At 41.0% G+C, this 13,838-nt stretch overlaps 1 protein-coding gene across 1 annotated transcript in view; it reads right to left on the bottom strand.

The window, feature by feature from the left end:
• Nucleotides 1-7,426, bottom strand: part of SLC13A3 (solute carrier family 13 member 3) — a 54,383-nt gene extending 46,957 nt beyond the window's left edge. Inside the window, exon 1 of the mRNA XM_034413852.3 lies at nt 7,132-7,426. Coding sequence (XP_034269743.1) covers nt 7,132-7,242 — 111 coding nt within the window. The 5' untranslated portion in view covers nt 7,243-7,426. The remainder of the gene's footprint in view (nt 1-7,131) is intronic.
• Nucleotides 7,427-13,838: the final 6,412 nt, after the last annotated feature.

The following is a 13,838-nucleotide window of genomic DNA, read 5'->3' as shown; positions in this document are numbered from 1 at the left end:
TGCCAAATTCAACACTCCACCTGACATTTTATACTGAAATAAATAGAAATATTTTTGTTTTATGAAACGTACATGCCACTGCAACTCTGAGCAACCAAACTTAAGGTTAAATATATACATAAAAATCAGAAAGTAACTTTGCAGTCCTGTGTCGGAACAGGTATATGAACTCAATTCAAACAAAAGTATCATATTCCAAGAGGAAAGAATTCACAATACATCTGTTTCCAAAAACCTACTGGAAAAACCAAACTTTGTAAAATTGCAGAGAAGGCCAGATTGTTTGTAAGTGTGCCCTGCTGTCCAGAAACAAAAAAGGACAAAGATAAATAGAGCTCATTCAACTGAAGTCAGAAGTTTTCCTTTTAGGATTAATGGATAAATAGTTAGAAAAAAGCAATAGAAGAATATTTTAGTATATGATTTTTGCAGCACGATAATTATATTCAGAGAGATGCAAAGATTCGACACAATCCACTATGGAAGACTGGTGAAACTGACAGATTTTTCTGAAATGGGTAAATTGATTTTTTCTTGATTAGAGAAAGGACATTATCTACATGTAATGGTGACTGGAAGCCTCTTGTAGTCTTTTTTGCCTAAAATTTAAAAAAAAAATGAACTTCTGATTTATGGTTTTGAGGATTAGATAGGATAGATTATAGAAAGAAGAACTTCGCATATGATGTAACTTTAGAGAGAGAATGCACAGCAAAACTGCTGTGAATAATGTCAGATGCTACTACTTTATATCTTTTTTCTTATTTTTTCTATTTTTTTGAACTTTTTCCTTTTCTCATACTTTTTGATTTTTCTTTGATTCTTTCTTCCATATTTTATGTTAGTTTGTATTAGTTTTTATCTTCTTCTGTAAATATTTTTTAAAACAATTGTGAAAGAAAGAAAGAAAGAAAGAAAGAAAGAAAGAAAGAAAGAAAGAAAGAAAGAAAGAAAGAAAGAAAGAAAGAAAATCATAAACAGGACCCAGCACCCAAAATCCCCAGTGTCAGTCAATCAGATCAAAAAACTTGAAAATCTCTGCAGTTTGTGGGGAGAAGGGAAGGAGAGAGAGATTGCATTCACAATTCATTCATTGCAGAACGGTTTCATCTTCCTTAGCAGGTGAAAATTCTAGAGTTCGACTCCTACCAGGCTTCGTTTCAGTTCAGAAAAGTATGCCTAACATACCTGTTTTCCTTCCTGCTGCATAGATCCAACAACCATATGAATTTATTATTTTTATTATTTTATTTTATTATTCATATTTCTATGCCGCCCACTCTCCAAGGACTCTGGGCGGCTTACACCAAAGACAGTATACTAAATAGCATATTGCCCCCAACAATCTGGGTCCTCATTTTACCCACCTCGGAAGGATGGAAGGCTGAGTCAACCTTGAGCCTTGAACCGGTAAGATTTGATCCACTGATCTGCTGAACTAGCAGTCAGCTGAAGTAGCTGCAGTACTGCACCCTAACCACTGCGCCACCTTGGCCCACTGTGCCTTCACCTGTCCTAACACCTTTAGCATTTCAAGACACCATTTTAAAATGTACAGTCTGGCCTTCTCCTTTTTCAACAGCAGCCTTCTCGGTGTGCCCATACAAAGTTATTCTGATTCTCAAAATCAGAAATTGGTCTCACAATAAGCACAACGAAGAATATCTGGCTGCTAAAAAAAAAAAATTAGGCATTTGCCATTTTTCCCAAATTAAAGAAATCTGTTTATTTAACGAATACAGAAAATATTGCCTTGAGATAGCATAAATATTTGCATGGAACCTCTGTATGCAGACATGGACAAGATTTCAGGCCTGCAGGATGTTTCATCCCATCAGAGCCAGGCGCTAAATAGGGACAGAGGAGAGGGAGCCTAGAGCTCAATAGAAATTGTATTTCAACAAAATGATGCCAATTTCTTGCATTCTTCTATGAACTGTATATTGGAAAAAGACCTTTTGGGGAAAAGCTGTAATTAAACTGTCTGATATATCGCATTCAAAAGTACAGACATTAAGATTATTCATAATAAAGATTTTCATCGTCATCCAGTCACTGCTGAGGTGATATATTAAATATGGATGGTGCGATTGGTCTATAGAATAGATAGCCTTATTGCTGGGACAGATAACATATCAACTGTGCCATCCAACCAGTTGCGGAGCATGCTTACAATTGGATTATAAGCTTCATGGGACAGGGATTTTTGCTAATATTGTTTGGTACATTGAAGATATTACCATATTGTCGCCTGAATTGCGAGATAAGGGGCATTATGAATGTGATAAATAACATTGTGCATAATGTAGCTTGGAAGAACTCTACCAGTTCCTACAGTTTATTTTAGCAAAATGTATGTGTGGCAACAATCTGAGTAGGAAACTGAGGCAGTTTGATGATTAAAGTATTATCAGGCTAGAAACTAGATGATTGTGAGCCAGCTGGAGGATTTTGGACTAGTCTTCTCGATCCAACTCACCTCATAGGGATGTTGTTGTTGAGAAAATAGAAGTAAGAAGTAGTATTGGGTATGTTTATCACCTTGAGTTATTTATTAAAAAAACAATAAGGGCCAGATTTAAAAAAAATTAAAAATTAAAATGTTGCTGTTTTTCTTAGCATGTCTCAATTGAGTGCTTGGTTTGCACTACAATTGCTTCAGTTCACATAGCAAAGCTTTCAGTATCTGATGTGACAAGGGGTTCTACTCTTCCACAGGTTGTTGTAGAACCTGAATGTTGATTTGGGTTGAGAGAGCATGACTGACCCAAGATTAGCCAGCTGGCTTCCATGCCTCTCAAGGGCTAGATTCTGGGTTTCTTTTGTTTTGGTGCAGCATCTTTAACCACTATACGAGGGCTGTCAAACTCGCGGCCCACAAGCCAGATGCATCACGCACAAGACACGCTCACGCCCAGTTTAGCAAGCGGGGGGGGGAGTGTCGCAATATGTCACGTGACGCCACCATGACAACATGAGTTTGACACCCCTGCACTATATAGTATTAGCATTCATGAGTAGGAAATAAATCCAAATTTCTAATGTATGTGTCAGAAAAGGACCCGTTATTTTTATAACACCAAAAAGTTGATAATCCATAACAGAAGAAGTTGAACAAAATGCAGCACTCAAAGTTTAAATATCCCTTCTCAAATTTCTTTACAATCAGATTCTCCTTCAAACATGCAAGCTTTAAAAGCACTGGACAAATCGAAAGAAAGAACGCAGTAGGGCAGGTAGAGGCTAACTTTTTCCTTCTCTAGTTGCAAATGCTGAAACTTCACTTATGCCAATGGTCTTATTCTTCTAAAGTATCAGCTTCAGAGTAAGGGTTGTTTTCAGGATTATTGCAGGAAAGAATTATACCTGTCTCCTCGTCTGCTATGATCTCATTTATTATCAGTCCTTTAAACTGTCCTGATAATATCAGTATTATTTTAAACACAAGAAGCAATGGGTGGAAACTAATCAAGGAGAGAAGCAACTTAGAACGAAGGAGAAATTTCCTGATAGTTAGAACAATTAATCAGTGGAACAACTTGTCTCCAGAAGTTGTAAATGCTCCCACACTGGAAGTTTTTAAAGAAGAGATTAGATAACCACTTGTCCGAAGTGGTGTAGGATTTCCTGCCTAAACAGGGGGTTGGACTAGAAGACCTCCAAGGTCCCTTCCACTCTGTTATTCTACATGCAGGTTGAAACTCATTTCAAATTATATCTACTTCAGTCCTAAGAATAGCATAAGAATACAATATAATTGCTTCACTTTAGGGCTAAAATATAAGAAACAAAAGTTTCCCTAGAATGTATAGGCAAAAAGTGCTTCATTATTGGCTCCAACAACTGAACTTCCAAATAAATGGCCAGATAGATATCCCAACCATCTTAAAACACTATCTTCAATGGTAGAAATAAAGAGCCTTAGTATGTTACTATTCATTCTGGTTTGTATGAACATGTATTTGAATGCAGTTATTGAAAGTTTAATTAGTAAACAAAGCTTCTAAAGAGATCCAGTTTGGTGTAATGATTACAGACACCAGGCTAGAAACCAGGATATTGGGATATCTAGCCCTGCTTTTAGCAAAGCTGACTTAGTTACTTAAGGTCAGTCACTTTCTTTTAGCCCTAGGAAGGCAGTGATGGCAAATCACTTCTGAAAATATCCCAAGAAAGCCGCAGGGACTTCTTCAGGCAATTGCAAGGAGTGCAGACTGACTTGAAGGCACTAAAAAAAGAAAAATATTCATTCCCTGTGAGTTTTATAGCTCTGCCAAGCAAGCAGATCAATGGATGAGGAAATTTAACAGGGAGTCCAATGATATTAAGATATTATATTAATACAGGTAGTGCTCACTTACTACTCTCTCAGACAGTGACTGCTTGCAATTACAACAATTGCTGGAAAAATAATTTTGTGACCCATGTTCACATTTACCATCTTCACAGCATCTCTCTCTTTCTCAGTCGTGTATTCACATTATGGTCAGTTAATATACCCTGTCCTATATAAAATCAGAAGCACATTTCACTTAGCAACCACTTTGCTTAAAGACTGAGCTGTTAGACCTAATCGCAGACCCTAAGTGAGGACTACCTGTAGATACAATTTGATTTTCATGGTGTAAAAGGAAAAATACTACCAGCTTTCTATCTGATTGATGGGAATGCAGTTTAGGAAGAAAGACAATGTAGCTGAAGAACATTAAATTGTGTAAAGCAGTGCCACACCGTTGTCCTGAACATGTTCAGGAATGGTCAAAATACAATATACAGTGAGAGACACAGTGCTTGAAAGCACTAGTGCTGGATTTTATTGCACATGATTGCAGATCTTTTAACCTGAAAGACATTTAAAGACTGAAGCAGAAGATGAGACAGGGACATTTTCTCAGAGAATTGGAACTGGGTGTCCTTGCTGTTGGTCTCCCTTGTGCCAGCAAAGCTCTGAATATCTCAATTAGAACTTGGCAAGAGGAAAAAGAAAAGGATGATAATCCTAGCATTTATAAGAAAATTCTATACCATTTTTCTACGTTTGATTCTATTTTTAAAAAATCCTATTCCACATCTAATATTATTGTACACGACTTTGTATCATCTATAGATGTACTGAAATAGCCAAAAATAATGTACAATTATACTGCAGACGATGCATGGAATGACAAATTTAGGAAGTGGGCCAAATAATTGCTTAGAAAACTCTTAATCAAATCGTTTTTCTTAAAAATAAATTGCACTGCATTACAATCTTACACTACTTGTTTGTATATTAAAATGTACAGGACTTACTTATTCTATTCTGAGCATGCTCTCTGGAACATCTTTGTGACCAAAACATAAAAGTAACAACGAAATATCTTGGAAACAATAACCAAGAAAGAAGAGACAAAAATTGGAATAAAGCGATGTTATTTTATTAATCAGGTTCGCTTGAAGCACAGGAAACAAAAATGTTTGTTTTTGTCACAAGCACTGATGATATTACCAAGTACAGGTAATGAAACGTTTGCAAGAAAACAACCAAGCTCAGAGAGCACCAAGGACGCCTTATTTCAACTCTGAGCTACAAATATTCTTCTTTATTGGTACAAAAACGTTTGTCTGGACGTGGCATCTGAAAAAACAATAATGACCAAGCTCTGGATATTTCTCCAGGAAAAATATTCATATCCTTGTGATATGAATGAGAAGCAGTTCTTCAACCAAACTAACTACATTAGTTTTGTAATGAAAAAAGCATCTGGAAAACTGTGATTTTCCATTATTTTTCAGAATGGAATGAAGGTTTCTCCAATAACTTGAGATAGTCTTCTTCAATTAAAAATATTCAGATTTAGGATGCTGCGTTAAGACACAATCTTGTACCAGGGAATCATACCAGATCAGGCCAGGGAATAGTGGCTACAATGTTTAGCTGGAGAGAATTAATTTTGGAGAGAACAGTACATGGCTCACAGTATTCTTGACTGGGTGGTAGAGAAGAGTTATTCTCCTACAGCTGCAAGTCTTCTAACATAGCAGAGGGGAAACTGGAACTTTAAAGACACAGAAATATTATTTTTCTACAGAGAGATTAATGATTTAGATTTGAAGAAAAAATACTCCTTTGAGGCAAATATCTCTTAGTGATAAAAATGCTGAGGGAAAAGGGAAGAAACCTGGAAAAGAAGAAAGGAAAATGTATATGATACAGAACAACTATCAGTGAAAGTCAGCTTGTATTTTGAAAGATTGATTCTTAGCTGGAAACGTCAATTGTCTCCAAGTTGCTGCCCTTCAAACACACTGGATTAGAACTGTTTTTAGTCATTATGATCTTCTGTCATCAAAAATCATATTGGGTGGGGTGTACAATCAATAAATTGTAGGAGACCAAGATGAAGCACCAACAACTTTAAGTTCCTCTGAATTGTTAAGAGAAAAGGCAGCATAAACATATTTGAAATTTAAAAAATAATAAGTTTGCAAGAATCAGAAAACCAGCAATTATTACCATAGAAATATGATAGTAATATTTTAGAATCCTGAGAATGCACAGATTAAGTGGCGTGGATTAAGTGGTTGGGACGTTAAGCAGGACGGTTGATAAAGAGGAAAAGGGAGGGAGAAAAAAAATCAAAGTTACCAGAAGAGATGGGGAAGAGGAACAAGGACCAATGTTGAAAAGTTGCTTCTCAGAACCTCTGGGCTGTTCCAGAGAACAAGTTCTTTATGAAAAGGGAGGCCCTTAATTAAAGTTAATATTGCTTTACTTTTGCTTAATAAAAGTTGAACAAACAATTAAGGCAGAGATTTTACTTCAGCAAAGTAGAGGACATACTACTCTTCCTCCTCCTACTGCTGTAACTACGACGTGCCAATGGTGGTGACAGTCTGAAAGTTATATGAACCGAGCTTCCCACACACTAAGAGGAGGAGGGGGGGAAATCACCTGCTCAGATGTTGCTTATCTTAGTTAAAGATAAAGTTGGAAAGACGGGGGGGAGGCAGCTTGGTCGGTGGAGCAGCTCAGTGGTTACTCCACATGGGGACGGACACGGAGTCCGGGATCGGGGCACAGAAAGCAGGAAGGAAAAGAAGCTTCTTTATAAGGGGGTACCCTAGAAAGGGTGGCGGGCAAGGCGTTACCTTGGGGGGCAGGTTGAAGAGGATGGGCAGCAGCACCAGCGGAGCGCACAGAAGCACCAAATAGCGGCGGATACACCACACTTTCTTCACTACGGCTCCCAGCGCTGCCATACCCTGACAAACACCCCACGGGACCGGCTTAAGTGAGACCGGACGCAGCGCCGGGACCGAGGTTTTATCTCAGGGGAGGAAGGAGGAGGAGGAGGCAGGGGTTTTACCGGGGGAGGGGGGAGTAGCGGGCCGGACCGGAGCAGGGGGCTCTTCCAACCGATTCCTACTCCGTACCAGCCCTGTCGGACCCAAGAAGACGAGCCCCCAAGCTCGATGGCTCCGCCTGGGCACCCGCCCCCTCACGCCGCCTCTACTCGCCCGAGACGAGGGAAATCGAGAGGGCGGTTCGGCGCCGGAACAGCCCCTGCCGAGGCGGCGCACGGCTCTTTTTAAAAACTGTGCTGGTTGGTTCGTAAGGAGGCGGCGAGAAAAGTGGCAGCGCGGTGCTGAAATGCAGCGGGGTGAGAGCGGGGCGAGGCCAGAAAGGAAGGCTGCATCAGCCCTGCTCCACCCAACCCACTCCCATTTCCTGGCAGGCCTCGTCTTCTGACATCGGTCTTTCCCAACGGATGGCTGTCATTTTCGAGCAGGGATAAATATAGATCGTCCTCGATTTAAGACAGTTCGTTTAGTGACCGTTCAAAGTTGCAGCGGCACTGAAAAAAAAATGATCGATGACCGTTTTTCACACTACCTCTGTGACATCCCCGTGATCATGTGATCAAAATTCAGAAGCTTGGCAACTGGTTCATACTTATGACCGTTGCTGTCTCGCGTGATCCCCTTTTACAATCTTACAGACAAGATGAATGGGGAAGGCAGATTCATTTAACAACCGTGTTACTAACTTATCAACTGCAGTGATTCACGTAACAACTGGCAAGCAAGGTTGTAAAATGGGGCAAAACTCACTTAACAAATGTCTCACTTAACAACAGAAATTTGGGGCTCAGTTGTGGTCGTAAGACAACGACTACCTGTACTCGAGTCCATCTTCGCGCTTCTTCTGTGTTTCTCTAGTTCTGCTGATTCCATTTTCGTGGAATTCACTTCTGGGTAGTTTATAAAATGTATAGGCTGCCCATCTTAAATGAAGATAACTCTTGCTGGCTTACAATTATAAAAAATAAAAAAAAACAATATAAACTAAAAACATAAATAAATTAGTATAAAGTGCAGAACTTTGTGGCCCAATTAAAAAAAGGAGACCGCGGGGCGGAGCAGGATGGGGGAGAGGTGGGATCTGTTGTTAATTGATCAACCACCTACACTGTGATACTTCACCCCCCCCCCCATTGGAGCCCCAAGCTGACTGGCAGAGCCCAGGCCTTTAACCTCTATCAGAAGGTCAGGGCCAACCTTACACCGGAGGACAAGATGTTCCACAAGGCAGATATCCAAACACAACAAGGATGCTTTGATCTGCAGCTCTTTTCATGCCTTCCCCTCCCCCTCCACCAAAGTGATAATGTTCAGTCCTGAAACAGTCACTTTCTTTTGCTTGATCGTGGGGGGAATAACAAAAGCCCCAAAGTCTCAGAAAGTTTATGAATGAATTAGGAAAAAAATACCAGAAGGCCAGGAAGATGGGAAATGAAAGATATAACATAGATAGTCCTCAGCCTCTGATCACAATTGGGACCAGAATTTCCATCACTAAGTGATGTGGTCAATAAGTGAGTCATGCCCAATTTACAAACTTTTTTGTCTTGGTCAGTAAGCAAATCACACGGTGATTAAGGGAATCCTGTTTTCTCCCATCGGCTTTGATGGAAGCCCCCTGCGAAGGTCCCAAATGGTGATCATGCGGCCCTGGGATGCTGCAGGTTTTGTAAATAGATGTTGGTACCCAAAGACCTGCATTTTAATCACATGATCATAGGGATGCTGCCATGGTTGTAGTGAAGTCTTAAGTCACTTTTTTCAGTGCTGTCATAATGTTGAGTAGTCATTAAACAAATGGTTGTAAGTCAAGAACTACCTGTAGTAAATGTGCTCCCCACTGTTCTGCCCCAACTATGGACCCCAAAGAACGCAGCACACAGAAAGTCTGTTCAAACCTTAAATAAACCAGTTTTTTACAACAACGGCTGTTAATTAATGGCATTAACATCTGCCAAGAATTCAAAGAATAATACTGAAAGCTTACTGTGTTTGGCAGAATGCCCAGAAGCAATTTGCAGGAAGCTGATAAGATAAACAAGACAAGACAGGAAGGTATGTGAACAGTTGTTCCCTGCAAATTGCTTCAGTCGGCGTTCCTTCTTAAATAGGCTAAGGGAGTTGCCAATTAGCCCCAAGCCTTACTCTCAAGGAGACCTCCTCCTGAGGAGCCACTCCTGCCTTTTGGCAGCTCTGCACACCCGTGCATCGAGAAGAGGCTCCTCCTCTTCATCCTCTTCACTTAAGGGAGCTTCTGGAGGTTCTGAAGGCCCTGGCTGAATCCCCACCCCTGGCACCACATCTTCTCCAGCCTCCTCATTGTCCGACTCGAGTGCCAGCACCACACCAGCCTCCTTGCTGTCGGAATCAGCTATTAGCTGCACCGGCCACTGATGGGCCACAACACCCACTTTAATATATATATATATTTCTGTGCAGTATGAATCTATCCCTCTCCGTTCACTTTTTGGAGAAAGCACTATTGAGGGCCTATAAAAGAAAAAAAATGAGGCCAAATTGCCAACATATTCCAATCTAAAACCAGGACAGGATGAACTCATCCAACTAGCCCAATAGTTAGAAGAAAATGATTTTATTGGAATTCCAACAGCATCACAGAAGATTTGCTATTCCAAGCAGCTGGCCACTACAACAGAAGATATGTTTCCTGGGTCTGTTAGGTGACACTTTCATAGAAAAGACTTGAAGCATGTCCCCCCTGCCAGATCTCATGGGACAGGCAAAGAATCAGAAAAAGGCAGTCTGGCAAATAATTGAGCCCTATCCCATGAATGGAAGGGATGTGGTGGCTTAGTGGGCAAGACGCTGAGCTTGTCGATCAAAAGGTCGGCAGTTCAGCTGTTCGAATCCCTAGTGCCACGTAATGGGGTGAGCTCCTGTTACTTGTCCCAGCTTCTGCCAACCTAGCAGTTCGAAAGCACGTAAAAAATGCAAGTAGAAAAATAGGGACCACCTTTGGTGGGAAGGGAACAGTGTTCCATGCTCCTTTGGCATTTAGTCATGCCAGCCACATGACCATGGAGACGTCTTCAGACAGCGCTGGCTCTTCGGCTTTGAAATGGAGATGAGCACCACCCCCTAGAGTTGGAAACGACTAGCACATATGTGCGAGGGGAACCTTTACCTTTACCTTTAACCCATGAATATCTTTAAAAGCAGTAAATAAGTCTTCGAATTGCACCTGGAATTTTGTAGAAAGCTAAAGCAATTTGTGGAGCAGCAGTGTTATATAGATGTGCCATTGTGAACCCATATTTTTTGCACTTCCATATTATGGACCAGTTGCAACCTCTACATGTTCTTTTAGGGCAGGGCTCTCAAACTCGTGGCCAGCTCCTGGTTTAGCGAAAGGGGGGAAAGTCACGATACATCATGTGACGCCATCATGATGCCGTGAGTTTGACACCAGTAGTGATTTTTAATTTAGTTTGCTACTGGTTTGCTCATGTGCGTGTGCAAGTACGCACGCACAACACTTCTGCGCATGCACAGAAGCATCCAGACGGGTGGGCGGAGCCTCCAGCTCTGCTGCTACTGGTTCGCCCGAACCAGGGTGAAACGGTAGCAACCCACCACTGTTTGACACCCCTGTTTTAGGGCAATCCCATGGACAGTGCATTTCAATAGTCCAAACAGGAGATGAATGGATGACAGTGAGCAGGGCTTCCTAACCTAGGAACAAGAGTAATTCTTAGACACAAAATAGATTTGCCTCTCAGCATGGTACTGTTGCTCTTCCAGCAAGATCCAGGAGTCTCAAAGAAACCCCCAAACGGCACAACAGTTCTGAATTCAAGAGTAAAGATGAAATGCACCCAGAGTCAGGAGACCCCAAGCCAATGCCAGTCAATCTAGAAATTATGGGACCTGATGTCCAACATAACTGGAAGAGTGATGGAAACCCTTGCAGAATCATCAAATTCCAAATTGAAGATATAGATCTGTATCTTTTGTCTGTGCTTGATAAAAATAAATGCCTAATCATTTATGTATTGATTTTTGTCAGATTTCTAAACTAAAGCAACTCTGGACAGCTTCACAAGGTTAAAAGAAACAGTAATATTATCTAAAAGGATGAAAAAAAACATGTTTCAGAGTTTCTGTCATTGTTTTTTCCCTACCTTTTAAAATATGCTATATATCCGTGATGGCGAACCTATGACACATGTGCCAGAGGTGGCCCGCAGTGCCATCTCTGTGAGCACGTGAGCCGTCGCCCCAGTTCAGCCCCGCTGTGCGGTGCCTCCACCTGCTAACTGGTCTTCAGGTCTCTGCAATGCATGCACAGGAGAGGGGCATATGCGGGGGCCATGCACGCATGCACAGGGGGGCAGGGCATATGATGGGGGCCGCGTGTGCATGTGGGGGGAGGGTGCATGCAGGGGGCACGTGGATGCACAGGGGTGGGGTGCATGTAGGGGGCGCACACGCATTGCACTTTGGGGGTTTGGGCACGGGCGTATGTATTCACGGGCACCTGCGCGCGCACTTTGGCCACTCAGTCCGGAAAAGGTTAGCCATCACTGCTATATATCATCTAGAGTCATTGCAATGATTGAGGCAGCTCATAAATTGAACAAATAAGTAAATGCTTACAGCACATCCAGAACCCATGTTAGATAGATAGATAGATAGATAGATAGATAGATAGATAGATAGATAGATAGATAGATAGATAGATAGATAGATAGATAGATAGAAGAAAATGTCTGACTGAGACTTGAATGGGAAAGGTTGAATTTGTAATCATATAACAAAATTTAAATTGCAGCATTATAATTTAAATCAAACATCACTATCATCAATGCAAATGGAAAGGAAGATACAACATCCTACATGTGATGGAGTAGTTAGAATACACATTCTCTTCTGTCCCAAAAATAGCAATAGCAATAGCACTTAGACATATATGCTGCTTCATAGTGCTTTATAGCCCTCTCTAAGAGGTTTACAGAATTAGCATATTGCCCCCAACAATCTGGGTACTCATTTGACTGATGTCCAAAGGAAGGAAGGCTAAGTCAACCTTGAGCCAGTCAGGATCAAACTCCTGACAGTGAGCAGTGAGTTACCCTATAATACAGCATTCTAACCACTGTGCCACAGACACATTCTTAAGGGATAGAATGAGAGATTTATTGAGATGCTTTGTACTGTATTGGTATTAACTAAAAGCTTTCATTTTGCACCACACAACTGGCAAGAAGCAAATCAAGGTGAGTTTAAGATGAACCACCAATACTCAAAAGCCACTGAGAATAATATGAGACTATTGAATGAAATGAAGGGTTAAAGGGCAGTGGAACACATATATGTCAAAGGTTATATATAAACAGTTGATAAGGCATCCTGTAAACAAACAGTTCCATTGCAAAAGACTAGATTTGTATATTTAAGTTACTTTGTTAAATGAATATTTGGGTTACAGTACTTCTATTTATTAACCCATTTAGAATATCCTCCTATGCTCTCTGGCCATTCACTTATTCTGGTGGTGGCAGCCAGGCAGTGGTTCACCTTCTTCATTCAGAATAAGGAAGCACTGATTCTACACAGAGACAATTTGGCAACAATTGGCGGTGCTGCTCTTGTGTAACAAAGATCCTTCTATTTGAAAAGATCTTAGCCAGAACCTGTGCAAACGTCAAAGCTGTATTACTAGGGCTAAGACAGCAGGTATGTTTTCCATGTCAAAGGCTAACTTACATACTTTTAAAAAAGCATTTCAAGAGTTTTCTCGGGGAAAAAAATGAAGGGAAAAGGTGTAAATTTATTCCATCTCCTAAACCAGGATGTAATCATAGCCTATGTGGGGGAAATTCCAGAACTCATAGGGGCATTTGAAACTATATGGGCATGCCTTGAAAAACCTCATTCTATAGGGTCATCCAATGCTTCTTCAGATAATTATCATATATTAATCCTTTTTTCCATGCACGACATGAGCCATCTGAATTCAGAACAATGGAGGTATTTATGCTTAATAGGACCTGGATCCTGACCCAGAAATGACTAGGTTGCTAGACCCATACAACATTTTTAAATAACCCAGTTGGGCATTATGAATGTGTCTAAATGTCGGGTTTATGAATGTGTCTAAATGTCCAGATGCAAGGATTTATTTACATGTGTTCACTTATTTTATGCAGGTAAGATGAGGTCAGGGATGAAATCCAGCAGGTTCTAACAGGTTCTGGAGAACCAGTAACGGAAATTTTGAGTAGTTCAGAGAACCGGCAAATACCACCTTTGGCTGGCCCCAGAGTGGGGTGGGAATGGGGATTTTGCAATATCCTTCCCCTTGGAGTGGAGAGGGAATGGAGATTTTGCAGTATCCTTCCCCTGCCACGCCCACCAAGCTATGCCTACAAAGCCAAACCACACCCACCATGCCACACCCACAGAACAGGTAGTAAAAAAATTTGAATTTCACCACTGGGTGAGGTGTGCAGCAAACAGTTGTAATTTAAGAG

This window comes from Pantherophis guttatus, chromosome 3, assembly GCF_059756535.1.
Source record: "Pantherophis guttatus breed Tessera chromosome 3, ASM5975653v1, whole genome shotgun sequence".
Classification (NCBI taxonomy): Eukaryota; Metazoa; Chordata; class Lepidosauria; order Squamata; family Colubridae; genus Pantherophis; species Pantherophis guttatus.
Note: the sequence above shows the minus strand (reverse complement) of the source record. Positions and strands in the feature narration are given on the sequence as shown.